General features: G+C 56.6%; 2 protein-coding genes across 5 annotated transcripts; both read right to left on the reverse strand.

The window, feature by feature from the left end:
- Positions 1 to 1,090: 1,090 nt before the first annotated feature.
- On the reverse strand, positions 1,091 to 12,491 carry KHK (ketohexokinase). 3 transcript variants are annotated; one of them, XM_072938053.1, is made up of 10 exons: positions 12,325 to 12,491; positions 11,808 to 12,122; positions 8,229 to 8,345; positions 6,083 to 6,217; positions 5,771 to 5,905; positions 3,936 to 4,008; positions 2,861 to 3,007; positions 1,756 to 1,844; positions 1,463 to 1,620; positions 1,091 to 1,377 (listed from the first exon to the last, which is right to left on the reverse strand). In XM_072938053.1, exons 2-10 carry the CDS (start codon positions 11,897 to 11,899, stop codon positions 1,292 to 1,294), a joined length of 1,032 nt encoding a protein of 343 aa, XP_072794154.1. In that variant the 5' UTR covers positions 11,900 to 12,122; positions 12,325 to 12,491; the 3' UTR covers positions 1,091 to 1,291. The 3 variants fall into 3 exon arrangements, with proteins under 3 accessions (XP_072794154.1, XP_006197257.3, XP_072794153.1); XM_006197195.4 differs by lacking the exon at positions 5,771 to 5,905 and having other exon boundaries at positions 12,325 to 12,484; XM_072938052.1 differs by lacking the exons at positions 5,771 to 5,905; positions 12,325 to 12,491 and having other exon boundaries at positions 11,808 to 12,158.
- Positions 12,492 to 12,788: 297 nt separating this feature from the next.
- Positions 12,789 to 20,680, reverse strand: EMILIN1 (elastin microfibril interfacer 1). 2 transcript variants are annotated; one of them, XM_006197192.4, is made up of 8 exons: positions 20,031 to 20,679; positions 18,947 to 19,072; positions 18,269 to 18,489; positions 15,168 to 17,093; positions 14,685 to 14,801; positions 14,228 to 14,245; positions 13,942 to 14,079; positions 12,789 to 13,537 (listed from the first exon to the last, which is right to left on the reverse strand). In XM_006197192.4, the coding sequence occupies exons 1-8, from the start codon at positions 20,198 to 20,200 to the stop codon at positions 13,200 to 13,202; spliced, it is 3,054 nt and encodes a 1,017-aa protein (XP_006197254.2). In that variant the 5' UTR covers positions 20,201 to 20,679; the 3' UTR covers positions 12,789 to 13,199. The 2 variants fall into 2 exon arrangements, with proteins under 2 accessions (XP_006197254.2, XP_031540737.2); XM_031684877.2 differs by having other exon boundaries at positions 12,795 to 13,537; positions 18,947 to 19,090; positions 20,031 to 20,680.

Below are 20,680 nucleotides of genomic sequence, written 5' to 3' on the forward strand. Positions count from 1 at the left end.
GCCTCTGGGAGGGGCAGGGATCCAGCTTTTCCAGTGTTCCCAGATGGTGCTGAGACACAGCAGCGTACCGCACTAGGCCATAGCCAGCTGCAGACAACCCAGGCAGGAGAGCTTAGCCTCTTCCTGCAGCCCAGCCACTCCTGGTCCCCTCTCACCTGGTGTCGGACCACCAGCGGCCTGTTCAGAGCAGATCTTCCTTATCATCCTGTATCTGCCCCCAACCTCTGAAAATATTAACAATAACTACCATTTGTTGAGAGCCTAGTACACACTGGGCAGCATGGCAGGCATTTTATCTACCGTCTGATTTTATCCTTATGATAATTCTATCACTAAGCAAAATTAGTCCCATTTGATAGATGAGGAAATTGGAGGTGAGTTCAGTAACGTACCCAAGGTGACACAGCTAATGAAGTGGCACATTTGAATTCAGGTCTGTCTCACCCTTTATCATACTCTATGACCTCACTCCCCCTGTCCCAACTCCCATGTGGAAATCCACCATTCTAATATGCCCTCAGACCCAGGGACAGCTATACTCTGTATCCTGGGTCACATCTGTGGCTGAGGTACCACCTTAACTATGAGGTGGCTCCAAGGGTGAGGCGGTCAGACTCGGCGGCAATGACTAGGGAGATATTTTTAAACTGCAAAGGCTCCACCAAACCACAGACTAGGCTCCCTACCCAGCCTGTCAGTTTGGCTCAGCCATGTGGACACTCCTGCAGCCATGGGATTTGAGTCTCATGACAGCCCAGAGGAGCATTTCTCAGGGCTTGTGTTTTTTCAGAAGTTTCCCTGGGGAGCAAGGGGTTGTCTCCTCCCCCACCAGGAAGTCTGGCCTCTACCAGGCCCAGTGGCTGCTCTTCACCAGGGAGGGCTGGGCCCCAGTAAGGGCACAGCTGGTGGCAAGCCTGGGGCACTTCCTGCTGCTCTGGTCTGGGCGGGTGCCTCCTTGGGGCCTGGGCAGGAGGTGAATTTGGGGAACAGAGAAAAAGAGGGTGAAGGCCTACATGATGAAAGCCTCCAGAATCCCCAGCCAGAGCAGCATGGACATCAAGGATGAACAGACTGCCAGAAGGGAGATGGCTCTGGGAAAAGGATTTATTTGCTCTGCGGCTCTGCCACATGCGACACCAGGTCACAGGGGGGCCCTCTCACAGCTGGCAGATGCCCAGGGAGCAGGGCAGCCTGATGCAAGGCTAGCTAGAGAGAAGAAACCAACGGCAGCCAGTGCTGCCAGACTTGCGGCAGGTCAGGGGTGTGAGCCCGTGCCCCAACTACAGGGCACTCACACGATGCCATCGAAGCCCTGCAGACCGCACTTCTTGCCGGCCACCTGGCAGCCAAACGTCAGCGCCTCCTGCATGCTGTTCCCTGGAGGGAGGGACAGGCAGCCGGATCAGCCTGGTGTTCCGGCAGGAGCAGGCAGCAGCCCCGTGCTTCCTGTTGGAGTACTCACCCTGGGACAGGCTGAAGATGACCGAGGCGTTGAAGGTGTCTCCTGCCCCCAGAGTGTCCACAACCCGGGGCGGCGGGAAAGCGTCAGAGTGCAGCAGCCGGCCGTCAGGGCCCAGGGCATCCGCGCCCTCCTCAGCCCAGGCACAGATGAGCGAAGCCCTGAGAGACCCTCCACTCAGCTGGGTGTCAGCCCAGCCCTGCCCCCCCCCACCTCCTCCACCTCTGGGGCAGACCCGGAGGTCAGGCGCACTCACTCCCCACACCCAGGGCTTTTGCCTGGCTCCCCCAACTCACCCTGTCCTCACTCGACCGTACAGGCCCCTCAGGGCCTCCACTGCTGACCGGAACCCCAAGTGCTTGGCCACATCTTTGCTGACAAACACCTGTGAGCAGTGGAAGAGAGGCTGACAGTCACCGCGGCTCTAGCCCCAGCTGTCACTCACCAAGCAGCCTGGCATTGATAATGTAACGCGACTCCTCCAAAGTAGCCACTTAAGTCCCCCAACAGCATCTCGCTGTCCCTCAGGAACACAGTGTCATATTTGCTCAAGATATGCTAGAGAACAGCCATGTAAATTGTAACAAAAAAGCCCTATTTATTCTAAGATCAATGAATTTCCTCACAATTGAAAACCCAAAGTGAGTCTTCAGCGCCATCTTGTGATGAAATCTACCAATAGCAAGTTAAACCATGGCTCTCAGGGCCGTTTTTATTGTTTTGCTTTTCTCATACGGTTATGCCCTCTAGGCCTGATTTCTTCATCTTTAAAACAAAGGGGTAGGGGTTCTAGAGCTTCTTCCACACCAGCTACATATTATAATCACCAGAAAGTTTTGTTAAAAAATACTTCAGCCCAGGTTCCACTCCTACCAACCAAATAAAAAAAGAGGGCGGGGCTCAGGCATCCACATCTGTTAAGTGCAGCAGAGATGGAGGCCCCACCAGCTTCTGCTGTGATGCTAGAATTATCACCCAGATCCCATTTACATTCCAAATTTACCATGTGCAAGGCGCCTTCCCATCTGCCCTCACCCTGGGTGGCTCCCACCCCAGAGTTGGAGGACACCTGGGAGAACAGTCCTATTCCGACATTTGACAGAGGAAAAGGCAGGAAGCCCAGGGAGGAGGTGCGTCCACGCGGGCTGGCCCTGTGGCTGGCTGGCTTGGTCCTGTCCAAGCCCTCCGGCTGCCCTCATACCTATGCCACCACTAGGGCGGAGAAAGTCTACTCCTTGGCCTCTGTGAGGTCTGCCTCTTTGCTTTGCCCCTACCTGCCAACATCACCAAGCCACAAGGTGCCATCCCAAGTGTGGTAGGCAGGACAAGGGAATGCTCGGACTCTCTTTAGGAACCAAATTAAGCTGGATGTGGCAAGGGGAGGCTGCGGGGAATGCTCACCACGTCTCCGTAGCCAAACAGCTGGTACAGTTCCTCTCGCGGCTTCTCCACCTCCACGGACACCCGGATCTTCTGTTCTGGAGGCTGCCCTGCATTGTGCTGTTCTATCCGCTGCAGCATCTTCACTTGCTCCGATGCGTTCCGGCCCTGGGGCAGAGCAGGGCAGGGCGGGCAGCTCAGGACCACCTAGGCACTACCCAGCCCATCTGGCTCATTCTTCTGTCCCTGCTAGAAGTATGGGTAAGGGGGAGAGGGGCCAGGGAGGCTAGGCTGAAATCCCATCCTAAGTCTCAAAATTCTAGCACTGTGATGGACTGAGACCTTATTGACCAACCCTCCCATTTCACAGATGAGAAGACTAAAGAATAAAAGAGAGACTTTCCTAAAGACCTACAGTAATTCAAATGACAGGGCTAGGATTAGAACTGAGGGCTTCTTGGGGTCTCCTCCCACCCAGACTCTGAAACTTTCTCTTGGAATGAAGATTCTAGTTCCCTTTTTGGGAGCTAAGTAAGACCTTCATTCCTGCCTCCCTAGAAGTAATGGGCCACGCCTCCCACAGGCAGGCCCCTGCCAGAGGTCTGGTTAGGAGGAAGTGGGGCAGCCTGTAACACAGAAGGCACAGGACTTTGCCTGGAGCCAGCATCCTGCTTCTGGTGCCCACATCCTGCCGTGTGACCTTGAGTAAGTCACCCAATCTTTCTGGGCCTTAGTTTCCTACCTGAAAACATAAAAGGATGGAGAGGGGACGAGGGGGTTGGGTTCATTTATCTCTAAGGTACTCCATGCTTCAAAGAAACTGAGAAGGGGGGAGGGTATAGCTCAAATGGCAGAGCACATGCTTAGCATGAACGAGGTCCTAGGTTCAATCCCCAGTACTTCCATTAAAAATAATAATAACTAAATAAACAAACCTAATTACCTCCCCCTTCAAAAAAAATGGAGTAGGATTCAGTAAATGTTAAAATAATAATAAATTAAAAAAAAACTTTTTAGAAGAAACCGAGACGGAGGCACAACATGTAGAGGAGCTGGCGGGTTGAGACCCTCAAAACACAGGTAGGGCAGGGCTTGCCTCAATGTGGATCCACTTGAACCGGGTCAGATCAACTTGCTCAAAGTCTTTGGCAGACACATCTGGCAGGTTCCTGAGTCACAGGACAGAAAGGACAGAGAAGGGGCATGGTGAGGCCAGCCAGGGCCAGGATCTCTACCTGGCGCAGCCTGCAGCATGGCAGGAAGCTGGATCTACCCACAGCACAGGCTTTTGAGGCTCAGCTCCAGGACAGACTCTGATCCAGGCAAAACTCAGGACCACTCCTCCTCACCAGAGTCAGCTCCACCCAGACAGGGGACTGGAAGCGGTGATAGGGTGCCCCTTCCTGTGTTTGAGGCTGTGATATTATCTAAGGGCAAACTCAGCCATAGCATGTGTCAAGCAAGGGGCCAGTTCCACGTGCGGTGGAGACCACATCTCCCAAAATGCTCTAAAAGCACCAGGGACTACAGTTCCCAGAATCTCCCCTTGCCAGCAGCTCCCAGTATGCCGTGCCCGGGAAACTACAAAGGCCATGGCTGTTCTGCCCAGAGCTCAGGTCTGGTCCTACTCACTTCTGGCGCCCCAGCGATGACAGCACCACTGTTCTGAGTTGGTTAGCTCCGTGCTATTACCCTGAGATCACGGTTGGTGATTGAGGGCAAGTTTATTTTTGGCCAGCTTAGGTGTGGAGACCTGGGAAGGGTCCGCCTTGACCTTCCTTGGCCAGAGACCTACACACAGCAGTGTCCTCCCCTCCATGTTCTGCGGCTGAATCCTCCCTCGATTTAACTAGCTGGGTGACCGAGGCCTTTCTGAGGTGCTCCCCAATTGGTAAATGGGGCTGAAACCCCCCGCCTCACAGGCCTGCTGCAGCTGGAGATAATGTGTGTGGATATGCTTGGACCGAGGCCAGTGGGCCATAAACATTTCTCCTCAGAGCTCCCTCCCTTCCCAAGAATACCTATGTTGTGTCCATCAAAGTTGCTACAGATTGTTACTTGCTGGGCAGATGACTAGGGTTGTCCAGTGGGAAGATCACCTCTAGCATGTATGGCTATCTACTCATTCACTGGGAAACACAGAGCCCAAGGCTACTGGTTATAAAGCTTGTCCTAGGATGACTGCCCCTCCCCCAGGTCCAGAGGTCATGCTGGGCAGCAGGAACAGTCTGAACCCCAGGGCAGACGGGCTTGGGCCATCTCAGCCCCAACAGAGCACCTGGCACACACTAAATCCACACTAGTAAACTAAACCTTGTTCAGGAGGGAACCTGGGAGAGATGAGAAGGGTCTCCCTCCCCCAAGGTTAGCAATACATCAGATGGCCCTGAGCTGCTGACCCAATGTTCCTATTTCCCTGGCTAAGCGTGTGGCATCTGGTCTGACTTCATTATGCTGGGACTTTGGAGGGGCTTATCTTTTTCAAACGTCCAAACCCAGTCCCTGGTACCATGCTGTAGGCTGGCAACTCCGGGGTTGACCCTGGAAATTCCAGTGGGCCCCCTTCAGGGTTCAAGGTGGTTTGAATCACATCTCCCACCCCTCTGTCCTCAGAACAATTTCCCCATACCCATACCCAAGCTGCTGATTGGCTAATTATGGCGGAATCACATCATAAATTATATTTTGCACAGGCCTGCCTGCGCATCCTTGGTGTTGACCAAGGGCAAGTTACCAGGCAGAGCAAAGCCCATCCCTTCCCACCTCACTCCTCCCCTAATTGGAAGCAATTCAGAAATCACTGAACAGTTTGGCACAGGGACAATTTCTGGTACAAAGAGAGAGGCCACAGAGGTGGGCAATAGGATGCCCTCAGTGGCGAGTAAGGAAACTGATTGGTGGGCTGTGGCAGGGGAGACCAGGGGGCCTTACGTGTCATAGAGCACAATGGTACGGGAGCCACTGGAGGTGTTGATGATGCAGCAAGAGCACGGGGTCTCCCCCCTGCTCTGCCAGGCCACCTGAGACACGTCCACGCCCCGCTGCCTGAAGTCAGCCACCAGGAAGCTTGGGGTGGAGCCCGAGCCAAGGGAAGGGCAAGGAGACACACGTTAGAGGCTACAGGTGGCCTGGACCTCCCGTGGGGCGAGGAGCAGTGCTGGGCCTCGGAGAGAAGGGTCCTGCTCTGGGAGCTCAGTGATGGCGATGGCAGCTGGCAAGGCGCACACAGACAGGTGCACAAACCTGTAGGCATGCAGGATGGTGCGGCTACCACTGGCCTCGTTGACGATGACTGTGGAGATGGGGACGGAGCCCGTGGTCTGAAAGACCGTGTAGCGTAGGTCCACGGCATAGCGGCGGAGGTCGTCCAGGACAAAACTGCCGGAGCGGAGTAACGTGGGGGAGGCACAGTTCGGCGGAGGGTTTGGGGTCTGAAGGGTAGGTGGCAGGGCCACTAGGGACCCTGGGGTGCAAGCAGAGGGGCTAGGAGGGGATTCACCGTCACAGGCTGTGTGGGGGCAGGAGAGGCAGGGGTGCACTGGAACTCAGTGAGAAAACACTAAGGGACATTCTTTAAGGTCCTGATTGAAGCCAACCTTGACCCTGTCCTTCAGTCTGACTCAAGCTGGAAAGAATCTACTTAAGTTCATAAAGCTAGAGGGGTTAGACTTAGAACCTAGAACACATACCCTATTTGAACCAAGCAGGTGAGGGCACTGTGGCCTGTACGATGCAAGGTTCAGGCAGAATTAATAATTACTGAGGTGATACTTTGTCCCCTAGTTGCCCTCTGCATCTCATCCCCATGGTACTCCTCTCTCTGAAGTCCTTTCCAGTCCTAACGTGATTCCTCTCATTCTGCACCTGCCTCCATGATGCCCAGCCAGGAAGTGGTACTCCCTCGGAGGCCTGCTCACCACCCTCTCCTTTCACAGCGTGATGAGCCCTCCCAGTGCCTGAGGCCCCTCAGTATGGACTGACAGGGTCCAGGACTCTTGCTCAGAATCCCCTCCAATCAGAGTGAATGGGGAGAGGGCAGCCCCTCAGGAGGACGGCACCAGCGGAACAAGGAAAGTACCCCACCCCTCCCGGCTCTCTGGAAACACAGTGTCCTGTAACCAGGAGCTGGTAACTATGCCCAGTAGTCCAGCCACCATCCTGGCCTTTCTCACTATGGCAGGACCCCACCTTTAGCAACATCAAGGCTGGACAATACAGATTTGTGTAAAGGTACCATGCTGGGGCATTGTTCCTTGTCTTACATCTCAAGGATCCTTTAAATAGTAGCTTTCCCACAGCATGGAAAATATGGTTTGGTTTGCCAAATACTTTTTGCACCCACAGCACTGGGCACATGGTTTGCTGAACACGAGAGGAGAATCACGAATGGCCTACCTATGGCGTGATTGCTACATGAAGGTGGGTCCACCCCCCAAAGCAAGAGCCACAGTCTTGCTCTAGCGCTGAGGGAGGCAGCTGCTGAAGAGGGTTGATAGGTGAGCCGCTGTTGGCTCCGGGTCCCTCTGTCCCACCTCATGGCGCAGGCTCTCACCCCCTTATTTGCTTCATGCCAGTTCTTCAGGAAGGGAATTTGGCTGCGGTTTGGGGCTGGGCTCTGGCAGCAGCCCCTCTCCAACTAGAGTTCAAAGGGCTGTGCTTTACAGGCCAGCAGCCTGGCAGCCTGCCCCTGTGCCCACAATGGGCAGAGTGTGGGCCTCACCTCCTGATAAGCGCTTGCTGAGTCAGCAGTGCCCGGGGTCAAAGGGCTCTCGGGTCTCTGCGGCAGCCAACATGGAGAAAGTGTGTGGGCCACTACGGGCTGCGGGCTCCCAGCCAACGAGCTGGGAGGAGTGGGTCCGGGCCGAGTTTTAGCACAGGGCATCGGGGTGCCCTTGGGCAGGGAGCTCTCACTGCTTCAGTGAACAACAGGGACAAAAGCACAGGCCCTGCCCCCTGAGCTGGGAAAGAGACTGCGGGCCTGGACTCTGGGACCATGGATGCAGGACATCCCTGAGGGAGGGCAGGTACAGCATGTCCCTAACTGCCCTCTGCAACCAGCACAGCCAGGATAAGGGACTTGAGAAGGGCAAAGTCACATCCACCGCAGAGAGTCTGTTGGAAGCAAGGAAGAAGGTGGGAAGCTGAAGCGGGCTCCAGGGAGTGGCCAAGGAAACAGGCTTGAAGTGAAACCTTTAACAGGAGCAGTGTTAACAACTGAGCAGCAGATAAGCCACACCAGGGAGTGTCTGGGATGCTGGTACTCCACTCCTCCCCCTCCACCCATTTCTGGTGGCCGCAGACCACTTCTCAGAGGCTGCCCACCCAGGGCCAAGGCTTCCTTCTCCTCCCCCAACGCTGCAGGCTGGCCTCCCCTGCGCCCTCCACTCACTTGGCAACGTGGCCTGGGGCCAGAGAGCCCATGAAGGCACAGGGGGCTCCAAGCAGGGAGAGGACAGTGCAGGAGTTGGATGCGTTGCCTCCACGCTGCCACCTCTGGGACAAGCACCTGCAAAACACAAGGAGGCCCCTGCAGCTCCAGAAGGCTGGTGCCGGGATAAGCCAGCCGAGCCCTGGGTAGAGCCCACAGAATGTAAAAGCCAGGAGATCCCCTCAGAAAGCGTCCAGACCTAGCCTTCTCGTTTTCCAGGCGGGCAGCTAAGGCTCAGTGAAGAGAAGGGGCTCGGCTGAGGACCAAGTCTGTTCCCCAGCCCAGGCTAAATTCAAATTCACAGTGATGAATTTCTGTCTTTCACCTATTCTTATGACATCAGGAAAGTGCTCACTCAGGCCCATCACAACCTGAGGGCTCCACTGACTCTGGGTTCCCCCCTCCTCAGTTACAGTGACCCAGCTCTTCCCCAGCAAGCCTCTTCCGTGGGAGCTGGATAACTCCAAGTGCCTCTTCCCAAAGCTGGCAAATCTACTGCTGCTCCTGTCATATCAGGGCCCACTTTAGTAATAACTCGGGTTAAAATGAGTAAGACAGGAAGCAAGCCTGGACATCATGATCATTTAAGAAGAGGGAGGAGGTGCTAACTTTTACCATATCAAAAGTTAGGATTATTGGGTGGAGACCAGTTTTCTCTATCTTTGTTTGACCCCCTCCACCTTTTTTTCAGCTTTATTGAAATACAATTGACATACAGCATTCTGTAAACTTAAGATACATAACATGATGATTTGATATACGTATATATCATGAAATGGGTACTACAATATGGTTGGTTAACATATCCATCACATCACATGATTACCTTCTTTTTTCGTTTGTTTTTCTCCATCCTGACTGAAAATCTAAAAAAAGGAAATTAGCTCAAGATATACCTGAAGGGCTTCATTGTCATTATCAACAACAAAAATTATAACTTACGCATACATAGTCAAAGTACTTCAATGATTTCTCATTTGTGCTCCAAAAATACTGTGAGGCAAACAGCGCAGGCTGTTATTTCTATTCTTCTGTTATAATAATAATAATAATAATAATAATAATAATAATAACAACAACAACAACAACAATACCTGTGGCAGCTTACAGCAAGAGGAACAAATATCAAAGAACCACTAAGAGAAACAAATGAAGCAGAATTTTTAGGGTAAGGCATATTTATATACAAACTTTAATCCTGAAGTTCTTTTCAGCCTTGGGAAAAGAGGACCCTGATCTCATGAGAAGGAAGGATCCTAATCAGTGAAGGGTCAAACATTTCTCAAGCTATGAGCTTTAGAGAAATTTTCATGCAGAGAAAAGAGAAGAAGCCTGGAGGGACTGGACTTGCTCAAGATCACATCAACCATTAATGACAAAGCTGATACCAGAACCTGGGCTTCCTGACCTCAGAACCCCTGCAAGTACTCTGCATTTCTGAATGGAGAGCAGTTGGGCCTCAGCTTGGATGAGGTTTCAGAGAAAGGAGATACAATTTTACCCTGAAAACCCTTCAGTCACACGGATGCCCAACTTCCTGTACAGAAATGCTCTGCTGAGCATGAAGATGCCTATTGGAAGTGTCTTCTTAGCTTGGACTCTGGGAGGCAGGGCCATTCCTCAGAGTCGAGTTCCAGGTGGCAGCTCCTGAGAGTCTGCAGCTGCCTATGGAGTGAGCCCAGGACAGGTGAGGCTGAGATGCCTGCGCAGGGCCGGGTCTCCACTCAGGTTTGCTCATCTGAGAGGCACAACAGAGTCCAGGAGCTGGGCTGGGTGGGATGGGAGCACAGGAGAGAAGCCCTGTGGACAACCAATCCGCTCTGCAGAGAAGCAGAGCCACGTCCGGGACAGGGGGAGGTACCCCCTGAAGGGCAGGGTGCATGGAGGACTTGGGAAGGATCTCGTTAGAGAGATGCCTTGCTTAGTGCCCACCTTCAGAACTAGCCCCCATCAGCGTGGGACTAGCACGATCTCCTTAGCCTCCTGACATAAAGGGAATGGGCCATGGCTCTAGTGGAACAGGCACTCTGGGTCCTCTCCAGGCCCTCCACAGTTCTTGGAGAACCAGTGGCCTTAGAATTCGCGCTGTTCTCCTGAGAGTAAACCAAACTTCTTGCTGTGCACCAAGTCCTAGGGCTGGCTTGACCTTGGTGGGTGGGCTAGGTCCACACAGCAGCAGTCTTGTGCCCCTCCCCCTCTGTCTCTGCACCCCTGGCAAGGAGCTCTAATCTTCAGCAAACAAAGCAGCTGGAAGCAAAGAATCAACTCCATGAGATGGGCAGCAGCAAAGGAAGCAGAGGACACAAAAGACGGTAGAGGGCTGGAGCACCAGCCTCAGGGTTAGGACACCTGAGCTGTAACTACTGCTCTGCCTCTCATTAACTACACGCCTTTAAAAATTATTTAATTTCTCCAAATCTTTAGCTTCCTCATCTATAAATAGAGGATGTAACTGACCCCTACATGCTTCCCATAGGCTACTGTGAAGAAAGTACGGGATAACGTGGTGATAGCGCTGTGAGGACCCACGCCTGAAGGACGCCCCCTCAATTAGCCTCATAGCCACCGATGCTGTTGTGTCTTGCCGGAGCTCAATCCCAAACTAGCTTTTTATCCAATTCTTGGCTGAGAAAATTGATAGCCAAGAAGCAATTCTTCTCAGGATTCTAAGCACTAGACTGCACTGAGAGAAGGCTATGGATTCTGGGGCACAGAAGTGTCCTGGGAAAAAAAATAAGTGTCTTGGGATTATAGTGTAATGGAGTGGGTCTTACCAAGAGTAAATATGAGAACCAACAAATGACTCTTCAACTTCTACCAGACAACTGAAAAGGATGTTTCCCACTATGCTGTTCACTGACTATTGTAAAAAAGACTCCTGGTAAACTCCTTCTGGAATTCTGCCCCAGAGAGAAGTCTGTTGTGGCTCATGAACCAGCTCTACCAATAACTCAGCATCTCCAAATTTGCCCACAGCGCCAGCAAGCCTTGAGCTAACTGAAACTCAATCACGATGGTTTAAAATGTTCTTGAATAGTCTAACTTCACATATGTTCTTATTGTAAGCTACATCAAAAAAAATTTTTTAAGAAACAGATGGGATATATATGGGTAAATAAATTAGAAGTAAATGCTGGTGGGAAGCAAGTGCATAGGTCTTGTTAAAAAGGAAGAAACTGATCCTGCACCTTTCTAGCTACGTGCCCTTGGATAAGCCACTGCGACCCCCAGAGTCTCTACTTGCTTACTCTACTTAGTAAAATGGGGATAATGATGTCTGACACGGTCTCACGGTTGAACTGGGAATTGGCGAACACAGTGCTATCCAAAGCCTGGGTCTTATTACTAAAGGCCTCAATTCTTTCTCCAGGTCCTGGCAGAAGGGCACGGGGCACCGGCTCCCGGCTCCCGGCTCCAGAGGCAGGCTCTCACAGCCTCGCTGCGGGGCCCCTGGCTCAGCAGCCCTGTAGTCTTGGCCGCCGGGCACAAAGCGGGGCTGTAGCGGCCCCTGGGGTTTCCGAGGGGCCCGGACGCCCCTACCTGGTGTCTGTGTCCTCCTCCGGGTACTTGTCCACCACATTGATGACGTCCAACACCACTAGCCCCACGCACAGGATCTGCTTCTCTTCCATGAGGCTGCTCCCGGAGCTTTCTGCACGCCCGGCTGACGGGGTTCCTTTCGCTCTCTGCCTCTTATCCCGGAGGATCGTGTCCCCGCTCCCAGGGGCTGCCCTGGCTCCTCCTCCGCGTCCCGAGCTCCTCCTCCAGGGAGCTTCCCGCAGCGGCGAGGGGTGCAGTGGGGTACCGGGGACGGAGCCGGGCTCTTGCTCTCCACGCTCACCTACCCCGGCGGGCCTGGGGGCGCAGACCCCGAGGTTTTGATTTCCGGCCTCCCCTTAGCAGGTTGTGTGGCACAGGATATGGCCACGCATCCCACTTCTCGGCCTCAATTTCCTCACTTGTCACACGGATTCGGAGCTAATGCAAAGCTGTCCAAGGGACAGCTAGGCAACCTCATGAATGCCAACAGAAAGTGCGGTAGAAAGGCACCTCTTACCCTGCCCTCTCTTGCACCGGCGGCTCCCACTCCAGACCCTAGACAGGCAGAGTTGAGTCGGGCCTCGCAGCTGCGGCCTGGCCCCCCTGCATCCCGCGCAGCTGCTCGCGCCGCCGCCGCTGCCCCGCCCCGCCCCTGAAGTCCGGCCAATCGCAGCCCGAGGCCTAGCGTCCGCCGCTAAGCAGCCGGGGCCCGCAAGGTGAGCGGCAGTGGTCACGTGACCGGAGACATCGCCCGCCGGCGCTGTGGTCTCAACTCCCAACGCCCTCTGGCGGACGTCGGCGGAAAGGGCGACCTGGAGGAGGGCCATTCTCGGCGCACTTCCCGCCCGCGCGTCAAGTGACTGCGGGCAGAGCCACCCAAGGCAGAGAGGAGGGCGCGAGCAGGGTCCAGAACCGAGGGCTCCCTCACCCAATACCCTGTGAATTCCTGTCTACCCCTGAACACATACTGGAGCAGACAGCTTTTTTCGTTTTGTTTTGTTTTTTAGAAAAACCAAGTGTCTTTATTCCTGAATAGTTTAGTATGGCAATGGGGACCGGAGCCCCCTCGGGAGAGCCCCGGAGCCCAGGGAATCGGCCAAAAAGCCAGCTGGGGGAGGAAAGGGTGCAAGGATCGGCTCCTCCGCAGTCTAGGTCTTGCAGGGGACGGTGATCAGACCAAAAGCCCCAATGAGGCGACCCCCAGAGTCCTCGACCCGTACGCTCCGACCGTGAGGAGGAGGTTACTCTGGACGCCTGTGCCGCGGCGGGTACGGAGACAGCGGCTCGCTCAGGGTCGGCGCCCCGTCCCTGGCAAGACCCCGGGGAGCCGCCGCCCCAGCTGGCTCTTTGGCCGGCGTAGACACTTTGGGCCGGTCGGGCCCAGCCCCTGGTCTACGCCTGTTCTAGCTCCAGGTCCCCGTAGAGCAGGGCTCCGCTGAAGATGGTGAGCGGCTCCTCCGAGTGCGCCAGCTGCCCCATGACCAGGTCGATGCAGACGGTGTCCGCAGCCTGCAGCGGCAGGATGAGGCTGAAGACGCCCAGGGCGCCTGGGCTGGGCTGGCTTTCGGCCACCGGCTTATTCTCCAGGCCCTCAGGCTCGTACCCGCCAGAGTCTATACGAGCCACGCCCAGGTTGGAGCGAGACAGCACCGCCTCCACTTTCTCGTGCCGGTGCCCAGTCAGCACTGCGCTCAGCAAGTAGCGTCCAGCCAGTGGCGCCGTGAACACGCCTGGGGGCAAGAGTGGCGGTCAGGAGGGAACAGGTGGCAGGGAGTGGGAAGGCCTCTGGGAGGTCATCCAGAACTCCTGGACCAGAGAGGGACCTGCTGGGTCTTTTCTCCTCTCTTGTAATGTAAGCTCCACGAAGGCAGGGCATTCGGTTTTGTTCATTTCCGCATCCCCAGCACTTCAAACTGCCTGGGCAAGAGCAGGCCCCCAGAAGAGAGCTCTGGACCCAGAGCGCCTCCCCTCCCAACCCCACCATTCAGCCCAAACTGTGGTGAGAATGAATAAATGAAGGCAAGAACACGGGTCTCCCCAAACCAAAGAATGAAGATTCACCTTGTCTGAAAAGTCAGGAATGGGGACATATCACTGCACAGCCTCCCTGACTCGCCCCAGTGCCCGGGCTTACCAGTCTCTGGATCGTAGTAGCCCCCATCGTTGAGTAGGACTCTGTCGAAGGGCACTGTGCCTGGTTCAGACCGGGGCAAACTCAGGGCAGCTGAAAAGGCCACCCGGGGCACAGAGGGTGCTGGTGCCCCCTCCACTCCTGGGTGGGGGTGAAGAGGGTGTCAGAGTGGATGCTTGGTGCAGAGCTGTCCATCCCTCTTTCCCTCTCTAACCCCATAGCTGCCTGAGGTATCCTCCAAACCCTAGTTCAGTTCCCCTCCCTCCAGCATTGAATGAGAGGAACTTACCCTGTTCACCTTGGGGACCTGTGGGAAGAGGAAAGGGAGCAGTGAGAAGTAGGGGAACTTTTGCTAAGTCACTCAGCAAACATCTGTTGAGTCTTTTGCACTGTGCTAGGTGCTATGCAGACTCCAAAGCAGGAATGGGGGTATCAAGAAAAGGAGGAATAGAGAAGGTCCGTTCTGTTCAACTGTTGGGCTATGAGCCCTAGCCCCCAGCCTTTCACACCTACACAGCCTTTGTAGGCTCAGCCTTCAACACAGCAGTGAGGCCACCGTAGCCAGTTGGCCAACACAATGACTATCCTAGCTCCTAGTCATTTTCCTTGTCATTATCAGCCATGTAGGAGCCCCAGTTCCTCGCCTCCTTCCCTCCTTCTCTGTCAAGGGCAGAGTGGATTGTCAAGCCCAGGTCGGCCTAGGTGGGTGATAACCCTGGCCACAGCAAGGATCTCAGCACACATACCTGGTGGCCCAATTGGCCCCTCTTGTCCATCCTTGCCTGGAGGTCCTGGAGGTCCAGCAGGGCCTGGGGGTCCCTGCATCCCAGGAGGCCCTGGGGGCCCAGCCTCACCTGCAGGCCCTGCAGTGACAAAGCTAGGTTGAAGAAGAGCCATAAGAGGAATTTCCAAAGGACAAGGAAAATGGTGGCTCCATGGACAGGTGACAAGGCCCTTCACTGCCCATGCTGGGTATCTAGCTGGCAGTGCAGCACCCCGCCTCCACCCAAAGGCCTGTCTGAGCCATCAGGGGAGGGCAGGGAGCTGGGACCTTGGATCATCTCTTGTGGACAAACCAAGCCCTGGGACAGTGGTGGGTCTGCAGTTCATGCAGGACAGGGCCAGGAGAAAGCAGATGAGGTTAGGGCGGGGCTGTCTTAGGGTCAAGGGAGGAGAAAGAAAGGACTTGAAAGGGGCCCCTCACTCCGCACCCCCTCTTCCCCTCTCACCAGTGAGGTCCTTCAGACTGAGCTGGTGAAGTCGGTCTTCCAGGAGCAGTAGGGAGCTGTTAAGGGCACCAAGCCGCTTGCCCAGGCCAGCCTGCCCCTCCAGCAGCTTCTCCAGCAGGGCTGCCTGGGTCTGGCTGGTGCTGTTGGTTTCCCGTAGCCTGGCCCAGAGCCCAGCCACGTGTCTGGAAAGGCCTTCACGCAGGCCTTGCAGTCCCCCGGCCACTGTGTCTAACCGCTCACAGACTCCCTCAAGGCGGCCCAATCGCCCCTCTAGGCTAGGGCACTGGCCAGCCTGTGCCTGTCCTTCTTCCAGGCCTCGGAAGCGCTCCTCACTCTCTGTAGCATGCTCTGTGGCCTCCTGCTGCAGCCTGTTAATCTCAGAGATGATGCGGTCCTTGGTGGCTCCCAGGTCAGCCAGATCAGCACCCTGGCCCTCCACGGTGGTCTGGAGCTCATGCAGTGAGTCATTGAGGGAGCTGAAGGTGAGAATAACCTCAGAGAGCTCTCCTTGCAGGGCCTGGAGGGCTGAGCCTGAGCTGCCCCCAAAGACACTGAAGCCATCCAGAGGCCCACGGCTTGGTCCCCCCACACCCGGGCCGGCCCCCGGGCCCCGTGGGGGTAACAGTGGGCAGGAGCAGCGCTCCACACCATCCCGAAGGCGGCCCAGTTCCTCCTGGACACCACCACAGGCCCCACAGCCCTCATCCCCACGGGCCTGCAGCAGACCCCCCAGTTGGCCCAGCCGTGCAGCTGTGAGATTCAGCTGCAGTGTGAACTCTGCAGCTGTCTCATCCAGTGCATCGACACGACCCTGGAGATGGCCCACGACCCCTTGCAGTCCCTCCAGCGCGGCCTGCTGGGCCTCCCCAGCTGCTTCCACCTTGTGCAGGCCTGAGCCTACCAGCTGCAGCTGCCCCTCACTGTCCAGCACCCTGCGCTCCAAGGCACTGAGGATCTCACTGACCTGGGAGTCCTGCTCCCCTGGGGCTCCAGAGCAGAGCTGCCCACATGCCTGCACAGCTCCTGCCACCTGCTCTTCCAGCAGATCCAGCCGCCCACCCAGCTCCCCGCTCACATTGGCCAGCAACCCTTCCAGCTTCTCTAGTCGGCCCCGGGCAGCAGGCAGCCAGTGGCCCAGCCCTCCAGGACGCCCGGGCCAGCCCTCCTCCTGCTCTTCCGAGGGGCCTAGGGTGGAATTGAATCTGTCCTCTAGGCGAGAGAGGCGGGACACTAAGCTGGTGTAGCCTGGGGGGTGGCCTCCCTGCCCAGCTGCTCCTCCCAGGTTGGCGCCTCGCCGCCCGCTCAGCACTGTCACTGAGCCAGCCACTACATCCAGCCTCCGCTCCAGCTCAGCCAGTCGCCGGCCCAGCTCTGGAGGGCAGCACTCCTGAGGGGGCCAGCGGCCCAGGGCCTGCCCAGCGAGCTGCCGCTGCCGCTCCTCCACGGAGGCCAGTAGCTTCTCCAGTGCTCGCAGCCGCTCCCTGTCCTCCTGCTGCTGCCGGCGGAAGCCATCCAGCCCTGCCAGGCACACAGAGCAGGACTCCTGCAGCCGCTGCTCCAACTCCCGCATCAACTCCTCACTATGGCCAGGAGGAGCCGGGGTTGGGTCCACGGCCCTGCCGCCACTGCTACCACCACCACTGTGATGGTTGTTGAGATGGCCCAGCTCCTGGTCGTGAGTGGAGACGCGGTTGTCCAGGAGCTGCAGCTGCTGCTGGATCTCGTTGAGGGTTTCATGCACGCCAGGACGGGCAGCTGCATCTGCTGGCTGCTGCCTCCCATTAAAAGCCGTCTCCACAGCCCTCTGGACATCTTCTGCCAGGCGCCCACTCAGTCCCTGCAGGACACCCCGAAGGCCCTGCAGCTCCTTTGTCAGGCTCTGTACCTGCTCCTCCAGCTGCTGCACCTTCTCTGATTCCCCAGGACCTGGCAGAGAGGGGACGCATTAGGCAGAGGGACTAGATCTCAGAGCTCAGTGCCTACCTCCTAGGTCCTGCTCTCCCCAGCCCCAACAAGATGGCAGAGGTCCCAGCTCATATGGCCACTTCTTAGCTGGGTGACTTGGGCAAGAAAAAAATCGAAGAAACTCCATTCACTGAATGCCTGTAAGCCAAATGTGTACCATGGCACTTTCCTCCATTGAGTAGATACCATTAGCTCTTCCCACTTCATAGACTGGGAAACAGGACCAGAAAGATTAGTTAACTGGGCCACGGATTACAAGTTTAATAAGTGGCTGAGCTAAGTTTCAAACCCAGATCTGACCACCGAGCCCAGGTCCTTTCCACCGTCCAGAATGCCTCTTAACTTTATGAAAACTGTTTCCCTATCTGAAAAAATGGGAATGACACTATATCGCTCCCTCAGGGTGAGTGAAATGGGAGTGTGGGGGAGGCACTGTGCACCCCACAACAGTGGCTATTGCTGGGTGGCACCTCTCCATACCACCACAGGGACAAAAGCAGCTCTGAGGCAAGCTGTGGGGGTTCTGGCTGGATGATGGGAGAGTCAGCCAGAAGTTCCTGTTTCCATAATTACAGCACGGCTATCTCCCTGGCAGGCAAACACAGCACATCCGCGGTGCCTGGCAACCGGGACTGCAGCATTCTGGGTTCTGCAGTCTCCAGAGGCCACCGAGGGGCCTGGGATCTGTAGTCAGTTGCAGTGCATGCTAGGACTTGTAGTCTCAGCTGTCTATCCCCTTGGGCCAAGCTTCTCGAAGGAATGCCCCCTTCCTCGCACAGCTGTTCCCAACTAGGAAGGATCTTGGCCACATGTGGGCGTGTGTGAGCACAGTCTCTCTGCCTGCCTTTCCTCTGGGTTTCACTAGATCTCTCTGTCTCTGTCACTCACACAGACACACAGACACACACAGACAGACACAGACAGACACACAGACACAGACACACACACACACACACACACACACACACACACACACACACATTTTCTCTCCCTCTCTCTCTCTGTTGCATGTGGGAATTTCAGGGATCTCATTAACTCCCTTCTGTCCCTTTCTTCTGCTCCCTCAGCAGCCCGGCCCCACACTTTCTCCCCAGTGCTATCACCCAATCCTCTCCCCAAGCGGCTCCCATACTCACCCTCCCCACCCAGTCCACTCAGGTGGCTGCCCGCACTGGAGCCAGAGAGGTTGGGGCGGGCCGGCTGGGGCCGGGGGCGCGGTGTGGTAGGTGCGGGACCCAGCGCAGGGGCAGGGCCCTCGGCGCAGTCATCGCCCCCGTACCCCTGGCAGCACCTCCACTCCATGTCCGTCACTGTCTTGTAGGCCACGCGGTAGCGAGGGCGGAGGAAGCTGCGGTACCTGGGAGAGGCAGAGGGAGGCCTCTTTACTCCTCCCTGTACTGTCAGTGATCCTGACCCCTGTCCTCAGAAATGGACGGCTCCTGGTGGGCTAGGCCGTCCCTCAGGCTGGGTCCGCCTTACTGACCAGCATGTGGCCTTGCTCAGTTGACAGCTGTCAGCTTTTTGGCCAAGGGCCAAATCTCTGTTCTTCCTCCCCTTGTCCTGTGCTGGAACTTTGAACTCCTCTCCTTGAGCATGACCCAACCCAGAGAAGGCCCTGGGGTGCTGGCAGGGTGGTGGAGGTAAGTTAGTCCTCAGTATCCCACCAGCCAAACTGTTGCCTCAGCAACTCCTCAGAGTGGTTCTGATGGAAGCCCCTGGTCCTGCCCCTTGCTACCTGCTTTGTACAAATTCCCTGGGTTGGCTGCCCTAGCCCAGCCCTCACCAAGTACCCATCCCCCAGCAGTGGGGCTCACATGATGCTGCGGGAACACTGGGGCTGGCCCCAGCCACAGGGCTGGTAGTCGGGCTTGACGAAGGTCTCCACTCCATCCTCAAGGACACAGCTCACTGTCCGGGTCACCACAAAGGCACACCAGTTCCTGCGGGCACAACCCCACCTGGGCCCAAGGGCCAGAGACACACTCCCCGGAGGAAGGCCCTGGGGCTACCAGAGGAGCTAAGGGAGGGTAAAAAGATGAAGGGCCTTGGGGACCAGTGGGAACCAGGGATTTGGCAGGGGCAGCTCCCCCCACGCCTTCCTGTGCAGCAGGAGTCGATAAAGACTTTTCAAGATGGGGGAAGGAGGCACAGAATGGAAAACCACAACTACAAGATGTTGATCCTCATGGCTGGGGGCGCCTGGGGGGCCTCTGAATCCATGCATTCATTCCTGTCCCTTTCTGTCTCAATCCCCAGCTTGGCATGGCTGGTGTGAGCCGGCTGGCCAGTCCCTCTGGTGTTCCCCTGGATGCTGGCTTCTACCCACCCCTCAGGGGAGAGGACAGGGCAGGCAGGGGTCCAGTTCAGGGTTAAGGAGAGAATAAGCCATTGACAAGCCCTGCCCGCCTTGGGGCTCACAGTTCTGCACTCTGGGCCCCATTCATGCTGACCTCTGGTCCGTGTCCGGCTGGAGAGCCGAAAGGAGCAGGGCAGGAGTGGTATCAGAATCGTGGATTACGGGCAGGGCTGAGGGAGCCCTCCAAAGGGATCAGAGGTCGGCTGAGAATCCCAGGCTGGTGTGCAGCTGGCAGCTGGCAGGAAAGCCAGCCCCTCGCCCCTCGAAGTAGTTTCCCTGGCCACCTTGGGCACCTAACGTGGAAGCTGATGCCCCTGAGGTTATGAGGTTAGACTGGGGGTACCTATCCATTCAGGGGGCCCTGGAAGTGCCCTGCAGGGAGGTTGGCCTACAAGAAGCCACCTGATGGCTGGGCTTCCTCTTCCCCCTTCCCTGCATTAGGGGGGACAGCCTAGGGAGGGTACCAAGGGAGGGGCCAGGATACCCACCTTACCCCCCACCCTCCCACCTACTTCCAGCCTTGGGCTGGGACCCAGACTTACCTGTGGCGGCTGGCAGGCCGAGGGGCACTCTGGGCCTGGGCTCCCCCAGGGCTGAGGGCCCCGCCACTCCCAGTGTAGAGGCTGTAACCGCGAGGAGGGTAGCTGGCTGCCCCCACAGCTGTGGTCAGCAGGCAGCAGAGGTAGCAGCTCCAGAGGGTGCTGGGGGCCATGGTGGGGGTGCTCCGTGGTGGCCCTCAGAGGCACATCCTGGCCTGACTACTGGCGCCTCTGCCCGGAGCGGGGGTGCCGCTGCTCTGAGGGGTAGTGCCGGTCGGGTCCTGTCCCCAGCTTCCTGCCAGCAGCCCCTAGCCACACACCTCCTCCTTGGCCGCCTGGCCTGACCCCTCTCCCCCTCCTCTTCCCTCCTCGGACTCCTGTCTGTCCCTCCCTTGATTCCTTCCGCTCTCCTCTTCTCTACTTGTGAGGGGAGTTTGTTCTCTGTGCCCCCCCAGCCTCCAGCGCCTGGTCCTCTCAGATGCTGCTTCCTGGGCCTCCACCCCCTCGCCCCAGCTGGCCCTCCTCTGGTCTCCCTATCTGTTTTCCCCAATGACTAGATCCTGGGGGTGACAGGGCTTGGCCCCTGTGGCTGCTCAGAGGCGCAAGAGTGGCTGTGGGGCGGGCCCTGGCCTCCCGCCTCTCTCTCTCCCTCA

Source organism: Vicugna pacos, chromosome 15, assembly GCF_048564905.1.
Source record: "Vicugna pacos chromosome 15, VicPac4, whole genome shotgun sequence".
Classification (NCBI taxonomy): domain Eukaryota; kingdom Metazoa; phylum Chordata; class Mammalia; order Artiodactyla; family Camelidae; genus Vicugna; species Vicugna pacos.

Coding starts and splice junctions, on each gene's coding strand:
- KHK (XM_072938053.1), bottom strand. CDS start 11,899: ATGGAAGAGAAGCAGATCCTGTGCGTGGGGCTAGTGGTGTTGGACGTC. Junction 4,009..5,770: donor ACCATTGTGCTCTATGACAC/GTAAGGCCCCCT, acceptor CCTGTGACTCAG/GAACCTGCCAGATGTGTCTG. Junction 1,621..1,755: donor TACGGTCGAGTGAGGACAGG/GTGAGTTGGGGG, acceptor AGGGTCTCTCAG/GGCTTCGCTCATCTGTGCCT.
- EMILIN1 (XM_031684877.2), bottom strand. CDS start 20,200: ATGGCCCCCAGCACCCTCTGGAGCTGCTACCTCTGCTGCCTGCTGACC. Junction 14,802..15,167: donor CAGTCTGAAGGACCTCACTG/GTGAGAGGGGAA, acceptor TTGTCACTGCAG/GGCCTGCAGGTGAGGCTGGG. Junction 13,538..13,941: donor CTACTACGATCCAGAGACTG/GTAAGCCCGGGC, acceptor TCTTGCCCCCAG/GCGTGTTCACGGCGCCACTG.